At 37.4% G+C, this 13,249-nt stretch overlaps 1 protein-coding gene across 6 annotated transcripts in view; it reads right to left on the bottom strand.

Annotated features, from left to right (window-relative positions):
- Nucleotides 1-13,249, bottom strand: part of LOC102217456 (glutamate receptor-interacting protein 2-like) — a 192,978-nt gene that overhangs the window by 19,803 nt on the left and 159,926 nt on the right. For all 6 annotated transcript variants that reach the window (XM_023325528.1, XM_023325524.1, XM_023325526.1 and 3 more), the window contains exons 5-12: nt 12,263-12,349; nt 11,649-11,724; nt 6,219-6,364; nt 5,254-5,401; nt 3,882-4,051; nt 1,324-1,479; nt 1,021-1,173; nt 759-945 (exon numbers count right to left, since the gene is read on the bottom strand). In XM_023325528.1, coding sequence (XP_023181296.1) covers nt 759-945; nt 1,021-1,173; nt 1,324-1,479; nt 3,882-4,051; nt 5,254-5,401; nt 6,219-6,364; nt 11,649-11,724; nt 12,263-12,349 — 1,123 coding nt within the window. The remainder of the gene's footprint in view (nt 1-758; nt 946-1,020; nt 1,174-1,323; nt 1,480-3,881; nt 4,052-5,253; nt 5,402-6,218; nt 6,365-11,648; nt 11,725-12,262; nt 12,350-13,249) is intronic.

The following is a 13,249-nucleotide window of genomic DNA, read 5'->3' as shown; positions in this document are numbered from 1 at the left end:
ACAGCCAGCCGCAGTCAGAGGCAGAGCAGCAGGAAAATACTTTACTCCAGCTCTACAATTCTGTTAGAGCTCTTTAAAGTGAAACAGGCTGCCGCTTGCAGTCAATCTTTACTCTGACTTCTACAAAATAGAATTATCAATCTATTCTGAAGACCCAATTTTCTGATCAGCTATAACGCTGAGCCTTCATATGAGAGTCAGCACTTTCATACAGTGTTTATTAAGACTTTGGTTATTTAAAGTTTCCAGTAATTTTGAACTTTTTACATTAATTGTAGTCGCCTTGTTTCTGTATTTTCATTCATAAACTTTTCTGATACAGTTTTTGTTGAGAACTAGATTGTTTTCCATCTAAAACAGTAGAAGAAGAGAAGGAAGAAGAGTTGCTGTATCTTAATCAGATCATCCTGGGTAATGACTTTTTAATTATTAGTATTATTTATTTTTCTTCATTCAAAAAAAAAAAAACAACAGTTATTCCTCTGAAGTGAAACGTACTAAAAAAGAAGCCATGTACTTCTCTTAATAATGTATTTCGCTTTTTATTATAAATTTATCACTCTGGATAAGTGACTGGTACAGGACTAGCCTTGGCTAGAATCTGATGGATCTGATGGATTTATTTTCAAATCGCACAAACAAACAGGTTTTTTGGAATATGAGCAAAAAAAAATCAATTCAGCAAAAGAAAAGTAAACAAGTATTGAATCTTTCTCGGAGATCAGAGTCCAAACGTGTCAATAGGTGTGTGTGCTCACCTCTCGGCTGAGCTGTCCGGCTCGATGAATCGAATGAGTGGAGGTGCAGAGAGAGTTTCAGTTGCAAATATTCCTCCCTGCAGCTGCACTCCAAAGCCGTTGAGAGGATCACCTGTTAAGACGACCTCACTGGTCTCTACATGGACCACCTGACCGCCAGGACCAACCGAACTTGATGCCAGGGACACTAATCAAACACATTTACATGTTTTAGATGGATTGTTTGTAAAACGTGATCATCTGTCTGACAGGTGGAACCCACAGGAACTTTTGTGCTCTTTCTTCCTCTGCCGTCGTTTAAGCAGCGAGTTGCGAGGACTCATGGGAACTGCAGGCCTGGGCAGCGTGTTTGAGCTCTGGCTGCTGGGGCCTGATGTGGTGGTAGAGCTGGTGGAGAAACTGGCACATACAAGAGCTGCAAGAAATACAAAGTACATGTTTCATTTTTCTGTTCAGCAGCTCATATAGAAAATCACATAATTGTAGGAAACATAGGAAAAGCAAAACAGAGTGTTACTTTGAAAGATTTCACCCAGCTTACATCCTTAGAGGATTCAGTTCTTACACTTGCAGTAGTCCAGGCTGTTGATTGTGTTGTTGTTGGACGCGGTCCAGGACTTGTTGAGGGTGGAACTTGTGTTGCAGAGGGTCGAGTTTTGAGGATGACAGTAGTTTATACACGGGTCCCAGGTGTGGGGATGATCTGATTTCTGGACCTTCACTGAAACAAACAAGTCGATGTGTTATTGGATGGGATAAAAGGCTAATCCAGCTAAATGAAAGACAGCAGAAGTCAAATTAGAAAAGAGAAGTCATGGTCCAAAATAAAGATTACCAAAACCAGACGTTAAGTTAAACTTTTTAACTCAGAAAGAAGTTTAGGTTTTCTCACTGCTGCACTTAAACAAAGATCCCTTCAACACCTGCTTCAGAACAAGAAGGCTGTGTGACACCATGGGGGGATTATAAAAAGATCCATGCAGACCCTCAGCATCATGTACGCATATTTTTGACCCTCTGTTTAATAGAGAAAATCCAGAGTAAATTTAAACCAGGTTATCATTTCTTTTAAATCGCCAATATTGCATGTTACATTTTCAGTTCATATTAAAGCAGGAACTGCTCAGCAGCTGGAAAAAGAAAATTCTACAGAGTTTCACTCCAAGGTCATCAGTGTACAATCAGAGCTGCAATGTGGAAAATACCCAACCTTCTGTGTAATATTTTACTACAAGCTCCTCTAAAAACTTTGAAGTTGATCCAAACCTGCAGCATGCCTCTACAATCACAGAGTCATGGGAGTCGCCTTATCCAAATGGCCGTGACTTTGTGAAGATTTGATACTGAATATGTGTTTGGCAGCCCTGGGGGTAACACTCTGAGAAGTGTGCAGACACAGTCACATCTAGCCCTCCTTGAGCTACTCATTAGGTCCACTAAAACACGCTGGAGAGACAGATGCACTGACAGGAAATGATAGTGGCACGGCACAGATCGTAGATCAGCGCAGACAGGACAGGCATGAAAAAGTCACTTTGGATAAAATCGCTCACATGTGATTTACACTGAACAGATTCCCAAAAGGTGAAGAGAATTATGTGCACACAGATTCACTGAGGCTAATCTCTGCCGCAGTAACACAGTGAAACTGAAGACAAACGCATACGCATCTTCAATCTTTTAATCAGAGTGTCTATTAATAAAGCAGCGGCAGACCGGCTGCTAGGTCTGCTGGAAGGTTATGAGTTTCCTAATGAGCCGTGTTCATTTCTCATGCACACACTACAGTCACACAACGTTGATTACAAGAAAAAAATCAATGACTGCATTTTGCCTCTTAGGGGCAAATGAATAATATTTTTGGATGGAATGGATGGCAAGTTTTTGAAAGTGTTAATTATTGACATCTTGATCCTAAAGCAGCTTTTTTCCACTTCAAAATGAGCACAAAGGACAATGAGCAGGAGACAGAAAATGAATCAAAGGACTGAAAGGAATTTCTGTGAGCAGAACTAAAAAATAAAAACAACTGAGACAGAAAAGAAAATGACCATCCTGGTCCATCCTGGCTTTATGTTTTCAGTGGGTCACCATTTTACAAACACAGAACTCACACAAAATAAATCAATCACAGTAGATCCAAGATGATGTTTGAGTCCAAGTTTCAAATAAAATATGAGCATTTTAACCTTTTCTCAGAGACTTTTCTTGTCTTGTCTAATCATCACAACAGAAATAACTCAAAGTAAAGAGATCAATTAGTTCTGTAAAGATTCATATAAAAATATACTAGTGCTGAATATTGTGATAACTATGATGATACTATCAGCCTTTATCCTTTATCAAAACGTCCTCATCATAACTTTTAATGAGTCTGTCAATCTTGGTCCCTAAAGTTACACTTCAAATGTGTAGCTAATGACACACCAACAAACATCCATCCAACAAGTCAAAAATATTAATGTCTTGTCGATTTGGCACTTAAAATATGAATTCCCTCAAATACTAAATCCAAATGAGTTTGTTTCAACTGTGGTATTAACAACACTGATCTTGCAATGATGATTCAGATTCAATGTCGTGCAGCTCTATTTAACCAACATTGGGATTTGTGTTAACCTCAGTTGTTACAGTAAACAATACAGACCAAGTGCAAATTCTCTAACTGGGTGCAAAGCAACCACTTTGGAACAGGGGAAACATTCAGATCCTACAGAAACCAGTGAGGGCCAATAACCTTCCATTCAGTCCAACAGGAAGAGAACAGCAGGCTGAAATACAAGTCTGATTTGCATTGACACTAAAATGTATTACATTTAAATGTAGAGGTTATATAACAAAATTAAGTATTTTGTACTTAGAACCTAGAAACAAAACAGTATAATTTCTGTGCAATCTGTTCCCAGATGGATTTCTCTACAGGGATTTAATGCTGTACCACAAAATCAAATTCTGCTCATCCTATGGAAGAAAGATGTCATGGTGAGATAAACAGATAAAGACGAAGAGATTAAGAGGGAAACTAGTTCCTACTTCCTACTTTTCCAAACCATCTAGTTATTATTTCATTCAGACTTTGGAAAATTGTTTGATCATCTGCAGAATGTGTCCAGTTAAACCCACCTGTGTCATGCTGCTTCCCTGCTAGCCTGGTTTGATGTGAAGGAAGGATTTCTAACTTGACCAGTTCCGTTGTGCTTGCTAACAACTGCGTTGCCTCCAACACTGTACAGTGTTCTGTTTGCGTCCCGTCTATGGACAGGAGGTGATCCCCTGGATGCAGCGCTCCACATCTGCTTAATCCGTCACAGAGAAAAAAGACACAATAGCATCACAACTTTAGGAAATGAGAAAACAACAAAGATTATAAACATTAACAGCCATTGCAGAGTGATGAATATTAGCATCCATAGCCATAGCCAGCCTGTTCTGTTGACTGAGGAGATTTTATTGCTGTTTTCAAAACCAATATCAAACTCTTCATTTATATTTAAAGAGCAGATTGAGGCAGTATCCTGTCTTCTACAGTCTGTGTTAGTTTTAGGGCTATAGATACACACTGTATTGACTTTCTGTATGTGTAAGGATTTCCTTAACATAAGAAAAAACACAATATATCCGTAATCCTGCGGTCTAAGAATGTCTTCACAGCAGTGGGCAGGGTATTGATTTCTGTCTTTTTGCAAAGAGCTGTTTGAAAGACATTTTCAGCATTCTCTGACATCTAGACTATTTTAGAACATTTAGTGTTGCAATATACATAGAGTGCCTCTGAAAAGTATTTATTCTCTTTTCAACATTTCACAAAGTTACACAAACCTAGTTGAAGGAGAATGAGACACGGTTTACATTGTTTTGCTAATAACATTTTGAAAAGGTTGGCCATTATTTGTATTCAAACGTTTGAAGAAAAGCCTGGCCATTAAAGCTGCAGGTCTTCTGGTTTTTCATGCAATCTTGGCCCACAAAGCTGACTTTGATTTATTTGTACATCTTGAGACATTTTGCCCATTCTTCTTTGCAAATTGCAAAATAAAAGCTTACGGTAACTCTGGAAGGTAAATCTCCACTTCAGTTTTAGGTCTGCTGATGTTTCTAACAGGTTTTCTTTCGGAGTTGCATTTAGCTCAAACTATCATCCCAACATCTCTGACCAGCTGACCAGCTTTCCTGTCCAATATAAGGTTTTTTACAGCATGATGTAGTCAATAACTTCAGAAAGTCAACTATGTAAAAAAGGCTCAGTTGCTTTATCACCTAATTCTGCTTTACATCCCTCCACAACGTCATCCATGCTTTTTATGTTTTCTTGTTACTTTTTAATTGATAATGATAAAAAAAAACACGTTTTTTATTGCAGTGAGACAAAATGTGACAAAGTTTAAAGGGCGAAACTTTAAATATTTAATTCATTCATGATGTATGAATGTATTAAATATTTTTGTATTAGCTGCATTTAGAAACAAACGTTTTGCGTGGAATAATGTGTGCATACCTGTCCACCACGCTGCCAGGTTTAACCCGGTCAATAACGATGACCTGCTTGTTCCGATGATTGGCCGACGTCAGTGTGATGCCCAGCGTTGCCCCTGGCGACTTTGCAATCTCCACCAATAGCGGACCAGAAGCATTTGCCACAGTGTCTGAAAGAGAGAAAATCATATCTATCTTCAATTATTGTTGATATCAACATTATATTTCTATGTTTTTTTTATTTAACTATCAAACTGTTTACCTAACAGTCTAATCTTGCTTCATTCATATACATTAAACTACTTACGGTATTTGCGAGGAAATTGGCTTTATCTTGTCTAATATGGCATTTCAAGCACAGATGCATCTCAAATGAAGTTCATGTCTGAAGCTTTTTTCCTTTGGCTTTAATTTATAAAACACAACAAGGGGACTTCATCAACTACCAACACAAATTATTTTCACATTATCTGTGCACAAATTAAATTTGAATGCCATCATATTTGCTTGTTGATTGAATTACTTGTATAAAGTCAAGTATCAACCTACATATCTATATTTAAATTATAGCTGGAACGAGAAAGTGTCTGGTGATTAGATTAGTTTTTTCTGTTTAGGTGGCCCTGAATGGACGTCTGGCCAGTTGAAAACTGGAAAATCTGATCTCTTCTTCTTAGAACTAGACTCAGACATACTGTAGCTACTATCAGCATCAATATGGCACCGAAATAAAACTGTGAGAAGCTCATAAGAATAAAACCATTTTCTATGACATGTCAAGACATGTCTGGAGTTGATCTGAGCTGAGAGAGAGAAGCAGAGAGCAAAACTTCCAACAGAAAACAGGAAGGCTAAACAGATCATCTGTTTTTATCCCCTCTCTACCTTGGAACTCATTATAAAAACATTATAAATCTCTATACAGTGAATAAATACTCGAAAGGCTCTACATCTGTCTAGAAAGCCCAGTTTGTGTTGATGTCTCACCCATTATTGTGACGTCGTACTCTATCTGGAACAGGGCTTCTTGGCCGCACTGAGCCAACACGCTGTGGGCGTCGTTGTGGCTGGCGCTGTGTAAAGGAACGCCGTCCACACTTAAGAGGCGGTCACCCGGACGCAGCGTTCCTTCTCTGAGCACAAAACCATCAAAACAAACTATTTAAACTGTTGAAATACAGATTTACAGAATGTTTTATGGTTGCCTAATACCACCTCACTACCATTCCACAAAAATAAAGTATAACAGCTGCGTGACATCCTTAAAAACTTTGAAAACAGATTAGTTCTTATTTTACTTGTTTTATCTTCCCTGTAAGCATTTAACTTTAAAAAAAAAATGCATACTTCTTGAACTTTTTCAGATTTCCTCTCATGAGAACCACAAACATTTTTTTTCATGTAGTTTTTTGAATTCTCATTATAGTCTAGCAGCATCACATGATGCTGCTAATGATGGTGGGTTTTTATAAGTTGATTAGAGTTATACAGAATGTCAAGGTTTTGAAAATCACATGTTGTAAGCTAAGGCCTTTACTTTAGGCTAAAGAGTGGAGTTATGCTCCACTCGCTTTGGTTATTTTCTGTCTTCTGTGATGTCTCTCCACACAAAAGTAGTTTTCACTTTTATAAAGTTTAGCCAACATTATAACACAACAGCAAAGAACAACATACTAAGTCACAGTCATGCATCATTGGGGCCTGCCATGCAAAGCAATGGCAGGAACCTATTACTATTGTCGGAGAAAGTGTTTCTTTCTTCTTCTTTATTTTTCTTCCGTAACCGTTAATGCGGCTCGTACCGCTGGGTGCACACCTACAAATGAGGTATCAAAACGTGCAGAAAATTCACGCCATTCCAGCTATTACTTTTGGTGGGATTTGGGCTTAACGTGGCGACATAATTCGCAAAAAACTACGAAAAAAACCCCATTATAAGTCAATGGGAAAAATCCTAGAAATACCCTATTTTTGAGGATTTTCTGTGTCGTCACAATTTCACCTAGAAATGCCATTCAAATTTCATTTTGTAGATACGTCTGTGATCTCTTCGAAAGTGAAGACGGCTCGTCGATACCAGTTACGGTTTGTCCACAATTTGCCTCTAAGCGACCCAAAGTTTCTCATTTTTCCTAAAGTTAGAGTGCGTCTCTGGCTGCTTAGAGTGAGAGATGAAGACAACTTTTTCAGCCCAAATCATTTTTGAAATCGCCATCACGCCCACAAATATCGCACGATTAGTATCAAAATCGGTCCTGACATTGATACGCCTGTCTGCTCCGGTAAAATGTTTTCGAAATTTATCTAGACCGTACGGTTTTCTGTCACGGTGCTTCAGAGCAAAGTCATGCGACAGGATTTTCTGAGGCTGTCTGAGGCTCTCTCCCATGTATTTGAATAGAATTTCAGATCTGGGCACAACATTTCTTTCTCTCATCGCTGTAAATGCTCTGAGTGAGGTACAGATATGAATCTCGGGACTATCGCAGAAGACACATAGCCCTCTCATACGCTCGAAACGCTTTTCGAATATGTATTACGGTTCCCGAACACGAAGGATTTGTTTCCAATGCTTTTTTTCAGTAAAACGTGTAGGCTCAAACACACAATTGTGTGTTTGAGAGCTCAGAGCTCACAGCTCACACCTGCTGAGACCATTATTTACCATGGCAACGGAACTCAAGAGGCTATTGGCTGGTGGTCAGGACTACAAATACGCATCGCTGTAGTTCTATCTATCCTCAGTTGAAACAGATCAGGACTGAGAACTGGCCTTTAGAACTACTTGCTGCTATGGGCTGTATATAACTGATTTAACTCAGTAACTGTTACACATGGGATTAGTTTGGAACTTTAAAATTAAGCATATTGAAAATTTCAAAATAAAAGCCCTGAATATTTTTACATGACGTAATTGCTCTTTTTGGCTTTATTTGACTTTTTCATCCAAAGCACTCTTACACGTGGTATTAGTTCGGAACTTTAAAATGAAGCATACTGAAAATTTCAAAATAAAAGCCTTGAATATTTTTACATCAGCTACTTGTGTTTTGAGCATTATATAACTATTTTCACCCAAGGACTATTACGCATGGGATTAGTTTGTCCCTTTGAAATGAAGTTTAACAAAACTTCCAAAATAAAAGCCTTGACAACATTTTAAATCGTACCGAATGGTGCACGTCCACCTCGCTTAACGTTCTTGCGGTTCTCCGCGTGCCACTGATTACGTCGCGGCGTTCTTTAGCGTCGATGCCGATTTGTAGCGACGACGCCGTGCCCAAACCCCACGGGCGCGCCTCGGCAGGCCCCGGCTAAATTTCTTCCGAAATTTTCTAGTTTGGTTTCAAGCTGTGTCTAAGTATGGATTTTTCTTTTGGAGGATCATTTTAATAAATGACTGGCTAAAGCCGGCGATCTGAGATGCATACATATTTTTCAAATGCCGGTAGAATTCGAACCACGTAAGGTAGAGCAATTTTTTTTTTGCATATTAAACTGTAAGAATTGCGCTTCCTTTTCCGACCCTAAACATCCCCCCCGAGTTGCTGTGCGCGCGCAGACGAGTTCACAGATTTATAGTAAAAAGGATGGGTCCACAAACATGATGTGGCATCCATCCCTATATTTGTAGATCAGCTCGGGTCTGGCCAATCACTTCCTGTGTTGTTCTGACGTTGACAGAATGAAATACTACGAGATTTCATGAAATGTCACATGACTTCAGGTGAGATTTCATGAAAGTCATTTCCGTTTCCTGCACGTGCTATTTGGCTCTGCTCTTGCAAGGCAAACACCCAAAAAAAAAAAAGACATTTTCTCATGTGAATACACAAAGACTGACACACTTTCATTTAAATGTTTGTATTTTATTGTTGATGTACAATGTGCAATGTATCTTCTGCACTTCTTTTTTCTGATTGCACTGATAAAAGCATTTTTTTTATTTTCCCTCGTTTTATTGTTTTTAGAAAATTGGCTGTAACTTTGAAACGAAGCTTTGAAAAAACTCCAAATAAATTGTGTTTGGTTTAGAAGGCTTGTGTGCAACTTTTTTGTATTGGGAACTTTGGTAAATAAAGTTAGGAAACTCTTCATATTTACAAAAATATGTCAAAAAAATTATAAACGGATGGAGTTCTTGTTATTGTTTTGCAAATTTTCTATTTTTAATCAGTTATTATTGATAAATGGCATACAAACTTGGAAAGGAGGACTTATAAGGATTTTATAGATGTAAAGAACATTGGAGTGCTCCTAATAATGACTCTGCAGCATCCAAAAATGTAAAAAGATGCTCATGCGGACTTTTATAATGGTAGTCCTAGAAGGGAGAACAGCTGTGACATTTAGCCTGCTTTCAGACCTTTAGGCTTCGTCTCTTTCTGATGATGCTGTGAAAATAGTATCTTTGTGACTCAGAATAAAAGCCCTGTGGCTCTCTGGTTCTTTTAGAGTTGGTGCTTTAATTCCCACTGGGTAATGCTAAATATGTAGGTACTTCTGGGACCGTATGGTGCTGAGGATTAACTTTTCTCCGATTGGCATATAAATGGCATATAAAGCGGCATGAATATCTCATTTATTTCCCCTGGAGTGACCCACATTCTGTGGATGTTAGATGAGCTTCTGGGCAAAATAACTCAATAGAAAGAATTTAAATCTTTAATCTTTGTCCTGGTATCTCAATTCAAACCCTGTGGCTGGAGTATCTAATTATAAAGAGGCTTTCTACAATAGGTTAAGACATTTTTAGTTTGTAACAAGTCATGGAAAATTAAAAGCAATTTCTAAAAGATCTTCAATAAGATTAATTTTTAAAAAATCCTTTCACCAGTTTCTAATGTTCTGAAATAAGCATGAAATGATCTCAGCAGTTAGAAAACGATACAGTAATTACTTTCATGTGATTATTCTGCATCTGCCCTAATTTACTGCTTTGAGTACAAATAAGAGCCAGAGGAATAAAAATAGCATGTTGGATATTTAAATTCTAGCTTATGCTGCTTAGTGATCAGAAAAAAGTCACACTTCTCTTCTCCAGTCATGTGCTGTTGTAGCTTGAAAAGCTCAGTTACGAAAGTGAACACTACATCACTGTGGGTAATGCTGCGATAGATGGGGACTAATTAATGAAATTAAAATTTAAGTGTTACTTCACCAAAGGCCTCAAAAGCAGCTTTAGTGTTCTGCATGTGATGAACTTTAATTCTGAGGAACTGACTGAGAAGCGGATTCATGTTGCCAAAAGGAAGATTATGATGCTCAGCACACTCAGCTTTCTGTTCTTGTTTGCACTCATCTTGCAATATTCTCAAACTGTAAAGTTTTCCCTGCATGCAGTGAAACACTGAAAGAAGTTTCTTTGATTTTTGTGTCCTGCAGACTTGACTCCAAGAAAATCATCCTTGAGATTATCGAAACCATACTTACATACTATACATTTATATTCTTGTAATATACAACTCTGGAAAAAGAAGTTTCTCTGATTTAACTCTTTATATGTATATGTTTGAGTAAAATGAACATCGTTCTTGTATTCTATGAACTACTGACAACATGTCTCCAAAATTTGAAAATTTGCAATTTATTTGCAAAAATGAAAAACGGTCAAAATAACAAAAAAGATGCATTGCTTTCAGATCTCAAATAATGCAAAGACAAGTTAGTATTCATGTAGATACAACAATGCTAATGTATAAACTCAGGAAGAGTTCAGTAATCCATATTTGGTGGAATAACCAGGAGGTTTTTAATAGGGTTCAGTGCAGTGGCATCATAATTTTTTTAAAGAGTTGCATATTATATACTTCTGCAAGTATATAATATGTGCCTGATTTTGAGAAAGAAGCAGGAACAAAATACCTACTTTATGTTTAATACATAATTTGGTTTCAGGACTTTATTGTTTGCAAATTCTAATAAATTCATACACAGGATATGCACACGGTTGAATCATCTCTGTATTGCTGCTACAAAACTGACATTTATATGGAAATGTCATGGAGTATTACTTAAACATGAAGCCTGGGACAGATGCATGATGACAGCATTAAAGGAACAGAGATGAATCATGCTGCAACAGCTACGAGCAACACATAGTTGTCGACGTTCCAGTGATGGTCACAGGACAGGACAATGTTATTTCTGGGCTGTTAATGGTCTGAGGGCACAAATAATTCTCTGTGACTCCAAATAAGAACTCATTGACTTTTAACCTTCATATTTTAGGAGGGCTCTGATTTATTAGACATAACTTTTTACTACTAAAACCAAAAAGGACACATTATACTGAAGTATCTCTGGCTGCAGCTGTAAATGTTTCATGGTTAAAGTTTCTTCATGTATCCGTCCGTTTGCATGTGCATAGAAATGTGTTTGAATATCAGAAGGTTTACATGAAATGTTGAGTTGTACCTGTCTGCAGGACCTCCAGGTCTGACGTAGGTGACCACTAAGGGCCGTGACTTGTGCCAGTCTTCATGGGTTCCACCTGCAATCAGGAGCAGGAAAAAAATCTGAGTCAAATGAGTGGAAATTGGACATTTTTAACACACTCTAATATATTAGTATACTAGTATATACTATAATAGTATATACTTGTAACATTGTTCAAAGTCCCTGTGAAATAAACATCTTTTTGCATCCATTGAAATGTGATCATTTAGGTAAAACCTTTTCAAAATGATGTTATGTTATTCATTGTTCTGTTGCTAGTTCTCCAGGATTCAGTCACCTGTACATGATTTCCATTATTTGTAGGCCATAATCAGCTAAATTAATAGCATATTTTACTCTATGTTTGTTTAATACATCAGTTTTACTTTCTGAAATAAGTGACAAAACATCCTGAACCTGTTCAGAATATTGTAACTTTTTTGATATGTACCTGTATTACATAGTAAAACATGATTCCTTTAATACTTCTATAAATAATTTCTCCTTTTGAATCCAAGGTTTGACAACTGGAACCTGGGATTACAAATTAGGTTATTCATTTTGTTAAAGTTGCCATTTTTGGTGACATTTACCTCTCATGACAAAACCAAAGCTGCTTCCCTCTTTGTGCAAACAGATGTCGATTGTCTTCGATATTACCCCTGAGGTGCTGTCAGGTGCTTTCAGAGGGAGGAGAAAAACAAACTAATGAGTCATTCAAGAAAAGTAAACAGTTTAGTCTAAACAAACAGTTTAGAATTAAACTGTTTGTTTTAAAAATTTACAAGTTTAAGATTAGTTCAGATATGCATAAATATTACAGTTACGGTCGTTTAGTCTTAAAAATGTCCAGAAAAATGAAGAAAATAAATGAACTTCCTATCATCTGTGAGTGTTGCTGCATTATACAAATATGCATCAAGACCCGAGTTAAATGTCGTACAAGTTAAATATTAATGGGGTGGCATATTTTTATGGAAATGTATTCATATTGAATGATTCAGTATATTATAATTTATATTCAAAAGCGAGTCACAGTCCTGCAGACATAATGCATAACATACATTCAGACAGGCGCAAAGTTATTGATACCTCTGGCATATTTAGATGTGAAGTCATTTTTATTCATCTCAATAGGTGTCTCAATGAAAATATTTTCATTTTCAATGCACAGCGTTTATATTTGTGTTGGTTGACCATTCTCTCACCACTGAAACATCCAGTGTTTCCCAAAACCAAATGTTCTGCCTGACATTGTGGTTTAAATTCTTGATGTGGATAAACAACCTGTAAAAACCATTTTTCCCACCACTATGACTGAACGTATGGATGGATATTCAACAATTGTCCCTAGTGTTTATTAACACTTTGTACTGTGGGCACTTGACCTTTAAGACATTTAGATACGACCTTGTCGTCACTGGAAAACTCCTGAGTTAGCTGTTTTGTTTTAGCAACACACTGACTGTGGAGAGCTGCAGTTTTTCACCTGTGGACTCGGTGGAAACAGCTGTTCCTGATTTATCACGGTAATCAGGGAGCCTTAGAACAGCATGAACCATTTAGAAAGGTGTAGAACC

This window comes from Xiphophorus maculatus, chromosome 20 (assembly GCF_002775205.1).
Source record: "Xiphophorus maculatus strain JP 163 A chromosome 20, X_maculatus-5.0-male, whole genome shotgun sequence".
NCBI lineage: Eukaryota > Metazoa > Chordata > Actinopteri > Cyprinodontiformes > Poeciliidae > Xiphophorus > Xiphophorus maculatus.
Note: the sequence above shows the minus strand (reverse complement) of the source record. Positions and strands in the feature narration are given on the sequence as shown.